The sequence below is a fragment of the Myotis yumanensis genome, unplaced genomic scaffold (genome assembly GCF_028538775.1).
Source record: "Myotis yumanensis isolate MYYU_CA2020_CCGP unplaced genomic scaffold, mMyoYum1.0.hap1 SCAF_15, whole genome shotgun sequence".
Taxonomy (NCBI): domain Eukaryota; kingdom Metazoa; phylum Chordata; class Mammalia; order Chiroptera; family Vespertilionidae; genus Myotis; species Myotis yumanensis.
This window is the reverse complement of record NW_027223766.1, coordinates 128,833-142,108: the sequence shown is the minus strand read 5'-3', so window position 1 is coordinate 142,108 and position 13,276 is coordinate 128,833. Positions and strand designations below refer to the sequence as shown.

The following is a 13,276-nucleotide window of genomic DNA, read 5'->3' as shown; positions in this document are numbered from 1 at the left end:
ATGTTAATTTGGCTTTGTGAAGTATTTTTATAGGTACTTATTATTCTACTCAAATTATAATAGTGATACAATTTTAATAAAGAGGAAATAAGCAATATACTTTTAACTAGAGGTATTTATTTCCTTCTCTATTTGATTTTCTTGAACTAGCAGATTCTGTGTGGTAAGCTGTTGCCTCTGCATTTCAGATACTATGCCGTCATGGTGACTATGTTCTTCACGGTCAGCTTGGTGAACAACTATGCCCTGAACCTCAACATCACCATGCCCCTGCACATGATATTTAGATCTGCGAGTACTGCTGCTCAGATCAGTGAGCAGAGGCTGACTATCGTCTGAGAAGGCCGAAAGAGAGCAATGTGAAAGTGGATGGTTTACTTTTATCTATCTCAGGTCTTATGGGTGATTGATATAAGGAAAGTTAACATTTTCCTAAGAAGCAGATTTTAACTTTTAATTTCCTTCATCTGGTTGATTTTATATTCAAACTTCCTATGAATGTTCTTTAACATTTCTCATCACTTTTTGTTTCTTTCTTACATAAAATTACATTTATTTCTAGTAAATGAAACAGACCCTTCTTTCATTTCGTTTCTCTCTCTCTCTCTCTCTCTCTCTCTCTCTTGTTAATCCTCACCTGAGGATATTTTTTCATTGATTTTTAGAGAGAGTTGAACAGAGGGAGAGAGAGAAACATCGATGTGAGAGAGACACACGGGTTGTTTGCCTCCCTGTATGTGCCCCGACCATGGGTGGGGATTGAACCTGCAACCGAGGTATGTGCCCTTGACCAGGAATCAAACCCACAATCCTTCAGTGCTCAGGCCCACACTCTAACCATTGAGAAACACATGCCAGGGCCAGACCCTTTTCCTTCCTGATTTTTTTTTTAAATCAGAGACTTGAGATAATTAAATAAAGGAAAATTCTTGGAGGCATGCTTCTTCCAAAGCAGTAGAGGTTTTTTCTTTGCCTCATGTATGGTGAGAGAACTGTGTTCAGTATATAGATAAGAACAGTTTTCCTTGGAGGGCAGAAAAGACTTCAAGGGAAATATAGTTAGGGTTGCAGAAGAATACAAAATGGGTGAGGATTAGAATTGTAACATTTTGGTGTGGTCTGAGTTTTTTGTAAGATCAAATGTGTTATTTCTAAAGGCACTTCCCAGAGCTAATTATAATGACTAAGATGCCCCTCACAGCATTGAGCACATAGTAGACTTTCTATGAGCACTTGATGAAGGACAGATACCCTTCCAGAGAAGAGAGAGATCTCCACATAACTTCTTTCCTCAAAACGCAGGGGGGAGGAGAAACGTAGTAAAAGCTCTTATAAATTAGATGGAAAAGTTGACAAAAATAAGCCTGTAATAAGCTTCAGCTATGAGTAGTTATTGAGAATTGATCATTGTTATCTTCATTGTCATCTTTAAAAGGCATAATTATTTTGCAAGATAGATTTTTATGGCTTATACTTTTTGCCATCATAAGAACACCTGGACCTTACTAATTATTCATCCTAATCTTCTCCTGCCCAGATGTTTTTCCCTCTTGGAGATGTTCATTTTTATCTTGAAGTATGTTGTCTTTCCCTAGTGCACTAAAACTTCCTCTTGTCTCCTTTTACAGGGTTCTCTAATTGCCAACATGATTCTAGGGATTATCATTTTGAAGAAAAGGTAAACAATACGCTTTTATAATTTATGTTTAGGAAGCACATTCTTGGCCCCACCTATAGGCTAGGCATGTGGATTACTTTTCTCCTGCTAGAGGGGGCATGCTCCTGGCCTTCTTTGTTTGAGTTCTCTCTGTGACAATGATGTGCATTCCTGGAGCAGCTGACCAGGTAGGGGGTCCCACCTGTGCAGCAGTGTTCTCTCTGTAGAATTAGCTCTTAGCATCACTGAGTCCTTAGATCCATCCTAACCTATGAAGCCAATCGATTCAGAATTTCAGTTCCTTTGTGGTCACCAGTAGCCACATGTGACTATTCACATTTAACATTTAAATTACTTAAAATTAAATATCTAGTTTCCAAGTCTCACTGGTCAGGGTTTAATTGCCAGTAGCCACATGTGGCTATTGGTGACCATATTGGAGAGCCCAGGATGGAGCACTTCCAGGCTCATAGTTGTGTGGGACAGTGCTGTCAGAGAAGGTGTTCATTAGTGCAACACAGTGAACGAAGGACTAATCGTGCACTTAGTACAAAGAAAATTCCAAATAAAGCCCAAGTGGCCAAGAAGATAGAATGAAAAGTGTCAGAACTGTTCTATGTGACTGTCACCAATGGAATGTCACGTCTTGTCCCCACCCCCCCACAATGAAACAATCTGTTGGTCCACAAACTTTTAGAAACTATGTTAAGCAACACCAAGGAAGGGTGTGTATAGCAACCAGTGGGCACCCTGATCCTTGCACATGAAGACTTACATGGGCTCTGCTGGTGATTTATACTCTCAGGCACCATCTACTGAAAACATCCTGTGGAAATTGGTACTTGTGCCTTCCTAATGTGTTCTTGTTCTTATTTCTGCAGATACAGTATATTCAAATATACTTCCATTGCCCTGGTTTCTGTGGGGATATTTATTTGCACTTCCATGTCAGCAAAGCAGGTGGTAAGAATCGGTTCACAAATCATTTATATTCACTGCTTGCCATGGGGCCCAGGCACCAGGTACTTACTAATGATACAAAGAAGGGAGAGAAAAAGGTAGCAAACATTTCCCTGTGTCCAGGCCCATTGCTTGTGGTTCTGGTCTCTGTACCTAGTGTTTTTTTCTTATTCCCTAGACTTCCCAGTCCAGCTTGAGTGAGAATGAAGGATTCCAGGCATTTACATGGTGGTTACGAAGCAAGTATGCTAATTACAATAATGATAATTGCCTCTGCAGTTCTGTTTGCTGAGTTTTCTCCTAAGGGACGTGTATCTTGGCAAGAAGTGTTAGCTAAACAAATGATGCCACAGGAGAGAGGCACCTGGGATCATAAGTCTGAACGGCAGTGTTCAAGAAGTGACAGAAAGGAAACGTCGAGGTCATGGTGGTATGTTCTGTGACATGGAGCCATGTTTCTCTGTTGCCACTGATCTAGGAAGAAAAGTACCTGCCTGCCTGCCCAGTACCCTGTGGGTGCTTGGCTGTCATCTGTCTCTTTATGACCTGTCTGCTGAGTACAGGCTTCTTCAGAAGGGCACGTTGTAGCAGTGGACTCTAAGTCTCTAAGGGACCCATTGCTAAATCTTAGATTTATTTTCTTCAGAAGTTAGCTGTTCCTCATGGCAGTGTTCCCAGACCTGACTGGTCAGCAGAATCTCCTGGGAATTGTATCTCTTTGTGGAAGTAATGAGACAATTCCTGTAGTGCTTGGCCCTCCCGTTGTGAGATACAGAGGTGATGCTCCTGCCAAGTGCTTTCTGTGCTGGCAATAACAGGTTGAGACTGACCAGGCGAAAGAGAAATAGCAAGGAAGGAACTGGATTCTTGCTTCTTGGCTTTGAAACTTTACACCCCCCCCCCCCCCCTTTAACACAGAAAGATCTTCATGAGCTATTGGAAGAACACTATCTATTAGGAGAAATTTGCAAAGGATGTGAACAAACCACTTACGGAGGAAAATATTAATGTCCTGTAATTTTTATGTTCAGCCTAGAACTAGTCTAATAAAGAAATGCAACTTGAATACAAAATGCAGTATCTTTTTATTTTTTAAATATATTTTATTGATTTTTTACAGAGAGGAAGGGAGAGGGATAGAGAGTCAGACACATCAATGAGAGAGAAACATCGATCAGCTGCCTCCTGCACACTCCCCACTGGGGATGTGCCCGCAACCTAGGCATATGCCCTTGACCGGAATCGAACCTGGGACCCTTGAGTCTGCAGGCCGACGCTCTATCCACTGAGCCAAACCAGCTAGGGCATCTTTTTATTTTTGATCTATTATATTTGCAAGATAATAAATTATTATTCTCTTTGCTGCTGAGGGTGCAATAGGACAACCATGTTCACATAAACTGTTTACAGTATAAATTGACATGCCTTTCTGGAAAAAAGTGTGGGTTAGGGTTAGGGTTAGGTTTAGGGTTTAGGGTTTAGGGTTAGGGTTTATGGTTAGGGTGAGGGGTGAGGGCTGAGGGTGAGGGTGAGGGTGAGGGTGAGCGTGAGGGATATGGGTAGGATTTATCGTGGTCAGTATTTCCATAACTGGAATAAGAAGATGTGACAACAGGAGGATGACTGAGCAAGGGAAAATCTGGTGACATATTTAAGGGCATATGAAAGGATCAAGCTGCTACGGCTGTTACCACATGTACAAATGATCTTTCCCAGGACGTTGCTGGGGTCCAGCCCCAGCAGGTCCAGGGGTTCCCATGGAGGTGTGGACGGAGTCGGCGAAGAATGAATGACACAGAGGCAGCGTTCAGTTGATCATCATGGTTGGGTTCTCTTTTTATTGTTCCATTACATCATGGTATGTTTCAGGAAACCTTCTACTGTTCCTAGTTTCATGTCCATAATCCTGTCTCTAGTCTCTATCTAGTGCTGTTGATTTTGATCTTGTCTAGGTTAATCTCTTGTGTTTCATTATAAGGGCTATTCCAAGGTCACTCTTCTACTGCTCTACTGATAAGCTACAAGAAAGTGACTGAAGGAGCTTATCCTACCCAGTCAAGGTCATGTCCTCCCAGCCTTGCTGCTTGCCTTCCCTGGGACTTCCCTGTGTCAGTGAGTCTCCAGGGGTATAGGTTCTGGTACTCTCCCTGGTGGGCAAAACCCTGGGGATGTGGGTCAAGCAAGTCCCACATTTATTGCCAATGGTCTTAGTCCAAGTTCTTCATAAGTAGTACATGGTATTTCTGTAATACTAGGGGGGGTTACTGATTGATTTCCTTCCGTAGTCCTGTTAACCCCTAAGCTGGGGAAACGACCGTTTCTCGGGGAGAGGGTCCTGGTTAAAACACATAGAGCTTAAGAGGGGGAGCAGACATATGTCCTACACGCCAGGTGCCTTGAAAAATGTAAGCTGTGCAGATGTTTCTTCCATGCAGCTACTGCGTCAAGCAGCAAGGGTGGATCGGCTCCCGGTAGGGACTAAAGTTAAATTTTTTACAAGAAGCCAAAATCCTCACGTAATACAATCAGTCATCCCAATATCGCCAAAGGTATAGGAGTTTGCACATCACCGCAGACTATTCTCATTATGAAGGAACTAGTCCGCGGAGGCCGTTTCCTCTCTTTTCTGAGAAAAAAGGGGATGAAATTTTCATCAGATGCTGCTTCCAGGTGTCGCATTTCAAATGAAAATTGTATACCCAGGAACCGTGCTGCAAGGAACTGACTAGAGGTGAAAAGAATATCCTGACAACTGGTGACTTTGAAATGACTTGTCTAGAGGATGGTGGGTTGCAGTCATCTTTTGACTTCAAGCGGATTGCCCTGAAATGGGCAACACCCGACGCTCTTAAGAATGGGAGATACTGTTCTGAGAGTGATGCATGGAGCATTGGCATCCTCCTCCAGGGGACCTTCAACTTAGGGGTCTGTATATACCCTTTTTTGCCACTGGGGGGAGATTTTTATCCATCTTTTCAGAGTTAAATGAATCGCTGCCTTTTTCATTACCTGAAGAATTTTGACTCTCCCCACCCCCCCACCCCCCGCCCCACGCCCCCTTGTTTTTCTCATTTGGAGAAGGATTATCACTTGGATTTTCACTTTTGTGTTTTTAAACTGCCATCATTCCATTTTCTCCTTTCCTTCGTCTCTTCCTTAGGTCTGGTAGCACCTCCCAGTCATTGTTTGAGTGATGCCGTTTCCGACCTTTTCTGTCCTTTTCATCTTTTTTCTCTCTTTCTCTGGATCTACTTTCCCTTGACGTGTCCAATCCTTTCCTGCCTGTTTCTCTCTCCTTACTCTTGATTAGTGGTGAAGAAGTTGTCTCCATTGAGTTATCATTCTCATCAGCACAGCTTTCATGAGATTTAGATGCACTTCCTCTGGAAGATGAAGAAGACCCACCAACAGGCCCATTTTGAACTGCATTCTTCGGAGTGGGGTCTTTGTGATGAAACTCATTTTCAGTTATCATGTATGACTTCCTACATTTTAACTGCCCAGAGTAGCCGGTAGCTAAGGCATGTAGACTATGCCTTTTCCCTTTTTCTTCTTGGCAGATTTTATGCACTCTTTTTTCCAAAGCCTGACCCAGATTTAAAACTTTTGAGTAGCAAGGAAGTATTTTTGTTAGCACAATCAAAATATTCCTCATGTGAATATATTCACCTGTTTCAAGGCAATGTACCGATGCCTTGGTTAGTTTGTAGTGCCATTTATGTACCACATGTTGGAAATTTTCATAGTCTAGTTGATCAGCTTGATTTCCCCGATCAAATCCAGTTGCCCGCAGTATAGTAAGGAATCCTGGGTAGTTTCCACATTCCTTTTCATATGTGGCTCTATCACTGTGCCACCTAGTCACAGTCTCTAACATACAGCAAAGAAAGCTCCCATATCGACGCGCTTCCTTTTCAGTACAGCTTGCCACTGTGAAAACGATGTCAGAGAAAACTCAATCATAGCAAAGAAGTGTGGAAAAATTTGGAGTTTTCTCTTGATGTACCAATTCAACAAAACGAGCACAGTAAACAGCATCGACTGCTGAAAAAATACATCGAGGAAATATACACAGCTGTAAAAATTTTATGATGGTCTCCTTTGGTCTAGATTTGGCTAAAAGCCAGTTGTCCTTTTCCAGTTTCAGTCTCTGTAGAACTCGCTGTACATGTTCCATCTGTTTCATTTCTTTTTTTTTTTTAAATATATTTTATTGAATTTTTACAGAGAGGAAGGGAGAGAGATAGAGAGTTAGAAACATCGATGAGAGAGAAACATCAATCAGCTGCCTCCTGCACATCTCCCACTGGGGATGTGCCGGCAACCCGGGTACATGCCCTTGACCGGAATCGAACCTGGGACCCTTGAGTCCGCAGGCCGACGCTCTATCCACTGAGCCAAATCGGTTTCGGCTCATTTCTTTTTCAAGCAACTTGTCCCGAAGAGCACTACAGTGCTCCTTTTCTTTTTTCTTTTTCTCTGGAGGCATTTCTTGATTGTCATCAAGTGCTCTCATCTGGACTTTAAGTTTACTGACTTCCCATTCATAGCTGGTGTGTGGAACTGCAAGGTCATACGTTGTCAGTGACCAGAATGTGGCATAGAATCGAGGGCTGATGTCATCCCAGACATTGGAAAAGTGCAATGAGACTACCGCTTCACGGACAGGTGCCATCACCATTTCACAGGCTGCTATGTACTTGTGGACTTTATGTTGCTGTTTACTTCCTTTGTCTGATTTTTTAAGTTCATCATATTTGGATGAGATATGGCATGCATATGTTGGCCTAGACAAGAAAAATGCTGCATCATGGGGTATATGAAATTCGTGATAAAGCACATCAATCAAAGGCACTCTCTTTGTGTACTCTTCTGTGCTTAGATTCAGTGCTAAAAATCCACCAAACTGTACCAGGGTATCATAGGACTGGTCATAGAGCTTTCCCACCAGTTCCACATCTTTCTCTCCACCTTCCTGAAAGATCACCCTATCCCCCTGCTGAGCTATCATCAAAACAAGGGGAAGAGCAAGGTCATAGTCCAATAGGGCATCCTTTAATCTCTGGGAGGATTTTTTAGTGTTTCTGGTCTGGCCACAAGAACCTCCCTCAGCTCTTAGTTGCTCTCCACCAGTCATGGCCTCTAGTTGCTCCGCTGTCATCGTCTCTTCCCTCGTGATTTCTATTCCTGCCATTTTATGTACCACTTCTTGCAATATAAGCAGGCCAATACTTCTGCCTGCCTTTAGCTGATTAGCCACATATTGCAGAAGACCAGCCAGATCCATTGGATATTTAGGAAAGACTGCACCACAGAAACTAACGAGGCCGAAGCCAGCTTGAACTGGTTGTATCATTGTGTTTCATCCTTTCCTTTTCTGGATTTGCTGAAGCCTCCATGATACAATAGGCCAAGACATCGTAATTCAATGATGTGAGGCATTCCAGTGAATCTACTACAGGTGCCATCAAGTCATCACACGTTTGTATTTTTGCCAAGATATAATCAAACAAAATAGTTGGATTGCTGTGGCTCAATTTCCCAATTTGTCTTCCAGAAGGCCTCACATTTTCCTTGGTGAGATGGTTCATGATATCTCTAGCTTGGTCTATTGTTAGAGCTTTAACTTTTACTAAAAGTAGGGACCTGTTGTAAGTTTCGTCCTTCCACTGGCCATACAGATGATATCTATGCTGATATGGAAATGTTTATAACATTCCTCATAGTTCCTCAGTCATACAAGCATTGCAGTCCATTAGAGAAAGAGATGGAAGTAGGGCCTGGTCAGTAATGCCAAGTAAACAGCTAAGAATAACGTCCACTTTCTCTTAATCCTCTTGTTTCCTTCCATCAGACTGAAGCTCCTTCATAAAGGATTGGCCTATGCACACCACTTTTGCAAATAAAATGGGATCCCAAGAAAGGTGGGGACTGAGGTAACAGAACATATTGAAGGCATCTGTCCTCAAATCCTCAAAGCTCCCTGCTTGTTTTAGCACTCTCTTATTTTGCAAAGCATGAACAGGTGAGCCTTCAGCGCCTTTAGGAATGCCAACTCTTCGATAGAGAGGCTCAATAGTTATGTGAATAAGCTTGCAAATAGCAAGAGCTATCAGCTTGTGGGAAGCAACATAGTATGGAGCCATCCGATCCATCATGTTCTGTGCATGCTGCCAATCGAAATCTTTAATAAGGCTTCTAACAAACCACGTTTTTGGTTGTCAGGTGGCTTTTCTACTTTCTCCTCCTCCTCCTCTTCCTTTGCCTTCTCTTGCTTATCCATTTTTTCAGAAGACAATACAGCCACCGTTTAGTTTTTTAAGAATGGCCTTAGCTTCCAACATTTCTCGTTTATATTCATCCATCATGCAATTATCAGCTGGAAGAAGATGTACATAGAGTTCATTTAAATCAATAAGATTACCTTGTAGGAGCACTGCTGCAACATTGTATAAAGATGAAGGAGTATCTCCATTCGGCTCCTGTTAACACTTGAATTTGAACCCAAGTATATGACAAAGTGTTTGCGGCTCACACATATTCACACAAGATTCTAATAAAGATATAAAGAAGTCATCACATTCTGGTCTGCATTCAAACACTTCTAAAATGACACCCAAAACTCTATTGGGATCTAGATGAAAGCATCCTATTAAGGATTTGATATTTTCTAAGATTAAATCACCAGTCATATTTCCCGATAAATCTTGCCCCAATTCAACAATCAGCTTAGCAAAGCCTTTATTCTCTTCTCTTAACAAGTTGAACTTTTGCTGCGTATAAAAGAGTTTTGTCTTGATTTTCACTGATCTTTGATGGAATTGCCGTGATTGCTTGATGAGTCCTAATGATTCCAATGTTTCTGGATCCAGGCGTTCCTTTAGAATCGTGTCTGAAACGAAATACAAACACGCTGATACCAATTGCGTAAAAACAGTCTCTCTTGCCCTTCTAAAACGGTTGTCTCCATATCTAACATGCAAAAGACATCAGCAACAATGGAAGGCACATCCTCACGAAATTCGCTGATGTCATTGAAAACATCAGCTGCTTGTTCGGCTTCATATTTCCTTGAATGACATGGTGTGATAACTCATAGAGAGCTCGCTGGAAATCTCTGTAAGTCGAACTGCCGTGGCTCTTGTTTTCGCTGAGACGCCAACATAAGTCCAACAGGTCGCCTCTCCCTGATTTCTCCCAGTTATTTGTCCACTCAACCGGGACCAACACCGATGCTACCTCCATCTTCCCCGCCTTAGTGACAGAGGCCCGGAAGTGCCTCACCTCAGCGTGGGGTCAACGGGAAGTACCGCCCACGAGGAATGCCGGGAATGCTTTTCGAGTTTCAGGCCCCAACAATTTCTAAAATAAAATAAAATAAAATAAATAATGAAAGAGCATATTATACAAAGATCACTCTATTAAAGTGCTCCAAAAGTAGGCTCTGCGAACAGAAGGCCCTGGGCCGCTCACCTTGCTCCATTTTATAGCCCAAGAGCTTGGTGGGAGGAGCCAGAGACCCACCAATCAGCCGGCCCCAGGACTGAATCGCTGTCATCACCCATTGGAGGTCAAGTTTAGGGTGGGGAAGCTCATGACCCAGGCTAGGCTCCCGCACGGCCCGCCCTTCAGGTGGCATTCACCAAAAGCATCTCAAGGAAAGGTTCTCCTGAACCTGGCTGCGATGCCTGGTGTGCTTCACCATCGCCTCTTGTGCGGACTCCTTGGACCCGGTACCCATGAAGAGTGTTGAGGGGGGAGGTTATTTTATTTTATTTTATTTTATTTTATTTTATTTTATTATTTCTTTGCTCATTTCTCTTCATTCATTGCAATTGATTCTATTTCTGGGCAATGAATGGTTACAAACATCGGTCCCATTTGTATTTTTTTAATCAGTAGAATTTCTGGATTTTAAGGACTATTTCAGTGCTTATCGTTGCCTGTCACATATCTGTCTGTCCTTTCCATCCGTGGCAAACGGATGCCCTTAAACCTAGTGAATTTACTAAAAAAAAACCTTAAAAATGGCCTTAACCACATGCTTCAGTTGAAAATTGACATATAACTCTATAGAATCCCTGTTCACTGTCTCTGCTATCCAAGTTGTCAACTGTCCTTGAATACATCTAGCAGTGATGGAGTGTGGTGTGAGGTAGGGCTTTACCTTGGGGGTGGATTGGGGTGTGTGTGTGTGTGTGTGTGTGTGTGTATGTGTGTGTGTTTCTCTTGGTTTTTCAACCTCCAATGTAAGGAAAGGCTGTTCATTTGTCCTAAGTCAAGAGTCCAGGTAACCACACAACGAAAGTCTATGGGAGGCACGCGAGAAATAAGAGAAAAGAATTCAAATAGCACTACAGAAACTCCTCAACATACAGGACAAGAGAGCAGGAAAACAAAAGAGAAACAGAGGATTCCAAAACACTCAGTAAAAAATAACATCCTAAGCACCCTTAACTGGCGATAAGCTCTTCCAGTATAAACAGATGACAAGATCCAATTGAAAGACAAAACAGAGGCCTGCAGATGTGGCTCAGTAGGTGAGAGGACCTATCATGCAATGGAAAGCTGAAGGTTCCATTCGGGGTCACAAGGGAATCCTGGTCAAGGGCACAGACATGGTTGCACTTACCAGGTTCTATCCTGGCTCTTGGCAGGGTGCTTTTGTGGGAGGCACCAACCAATGATTCTCTCACATCAATGTTTCTCTCTTTCTCTCTCTCTCTCTCTCTCTCTCTCTCTCTCTCTCTCTCTCTCTCTCTCTCCTTGTGCTGAACTTGGCTGCGATGCCTGATGTTTATTCCTCCAAAGGAGGGCATGGAGTAGGGGTGCGGGAAAGGGGAGACTAGAGACACAAAAACAGCAAACTAAGCGGGGCTTGGAGGTCATGGGAGGCTGAGGTTGAAGTTGAGGTGAATAAAATGTGTATGCTTTTGTATATTAGCTCTGAAAGCAGGAAGCTAGAGGCCACCAGCAGCTGGTGGAGGCAGGCAAGGTCCTCCCCAAGAGCCCCCAGATGGAAAGGGGTTGCAGCAGACCTGTCTGTAGCTGGAGGCACTGGGATCTTCTGCTTAGAAGACTTGCAAGGGTCTTGGCGGAGGGAGGCTGCTGAAACCAAGGCCCCTGTGGTGTACGGTGGCTGAAGGGAGCGCAGGGGTAGTAGAGAGCACAGGGCCACCGAGGAGCACAGAGCCGGCTGGGAACACAGGACCCACCGGGAGCACAGGGCTGGCGGGGAACACAGGACCAGCGGGGAGCACAGGACCGGTCCGGAATCCAGGGCCAGCGGGGAGCCCAGGGCCTGCGGGGAGCACAGAGCCGGCTGGGAACACAGGACCCGCCGGGAGCACAGGACCGGTCCGGAATCCAGGGCCAGCGGGGAGCCCAGGGCCTGCGGGGAGCACAGAGCCGGCTGGGAACACAGGACCCGCCGGGAGCACAGGACCGGTCCGGAATCCAGGGCCAGCGGGGAGCCCAGGGCCTGCGGGGAGCACTGAGCCTGCTGAGAACACAGTGCCAGCAGGGAACACTGGCTCCTCAGGGCGCACAGGAATGGCGGGCAGCACAGGGCTGGCAGGGAGCAAAGGGCCCTCCTGGGACGCAGGGCCTGCAGGCGAGGGCACAGGCGCGGGCTGAGGGGCGCAGGCTGCCAGTTGCTGGGGCGCAGCCTGGGCTCCCTGGCCTTGCTGGTTGCGCAGTCGCTGCAACCTTTGCTCTTTGGTCCTGCGGTTCGAGAGCCACACCCTCACTTGGTCCTCCTGCAGGTTCAGCCTGGCCGCCAGGGTCTCGCGTTCCTCATAGGTCCCGTAGGGCTTCCCCTCAAAGAATTCCTCCAGGACCCGCAGCTGTTGTGCGCTGAACACTGTGCGAGGCCGCCGCAGGAGGCACAGTCGCGTCCTCTTCCTCGGGGGGCTTGGGGACAACCGGGAGCCGGTGTGAAAACCGGGGTCTTGCATCCTGGATGCTCCTGGGCCCTCTGCGCTTGGAGCTCTGGCAACCGCCCTGCGAGTGCCGCCTTAAAAACCTGGTAGGCACTCGCCACCCAGCGGTCCCAACCAATGGGGCTCGAGGCAGCGCTGCCCTCAGGCCCCGCCCCTTGGGCAGGTGCGTGCGTGCCTGCGTGCCTGCTTTTTCGCGCACAGGTGCGTAGGGGTGGGGTGGGGTCGGGGTGGGGTGGGCGGGGCCCTCGGGGAGGCGCAATCATTTGTAGTCCTTGAACCAAGCAGCTGTCTGCGCCTGTCCTAGGGCCTGGCAGACATAGGTGGCCAGACAGCCGTGGCCCTGCCCTCAAGAGGACTCGGGAGTGTGCTGTTCCCGAGAGGGGCTTTTATTGGCATCCACGTGAGAGACTTTGACCTGCGCGATAGAATGCCAAAGGAAACTACACTGTCAGATCTCCTTGCTACATTCAGCTCGCCATCTGAACTGCCTCTTCCCGTGTCAGGGTGGCGTCTCCCCTTACTGGACATGATTTCTGCTTCCTGGGAGCACGTTGGTCTCCACGACAGTTGACGGCCCTGACGTCCACAATGGATAACCCAACCGATTCCTTGGTTTGTAAATTGGAACTGGAGGCCCCCTGCTCCATGATGTCTAAAAGAAAAACAGGTGTGTAACACAACAACAACAACAAAAAAAAAAGTGCGTGCGTCTAGAACT

General features: G+C 45.4%; 1 protein-coding gene and 1 pseudogene across 1 annotated transcript in view; one reads left to right on the top strand and one right to left on the bottom strand.

Moving 5' to 3' along the window:
* Window positions 1-3,575, top strand: part of LOC138993439 (nucleotide sugar transporter SLC35B4-like) — a 40,600-nt gene extending 37,025 nt beyond the window's left edge. Inside the window, exons 3-7 of the mRNA XM_070392702.1 lie at window positions 189-291; window positions 1,629-1,678; window positions 2,539-2,620; window positions 2,796-2,860; window positions 3,536-3,575. Of these exons, the coding sequence (XP_070248803.1) occupies window positions 189-291; window positions 1,629-1,678; window positions 2,539-2,620; window positions 2,796-2,860; window positions 3,536-3,575 (340 nt within the window). The remainder of the gene's footprint in view (window positions 1-188; window positions 292-1,628; window positions 1,679-2,538; window positions 2,621-2,795; window positions 2,861-3,535) is intronic.
* Window positions 3,576-4,101: 526 nt separating this feature from the next.
* On the bottom strand, window positions 4,102-9,862 carry LOC138993438 (THO complex subunit 2-like; annotated as a pseudogene).
* Between the last annotated feature and the right edge of the window lie 3,414 nt (window positions 9,863-13,276).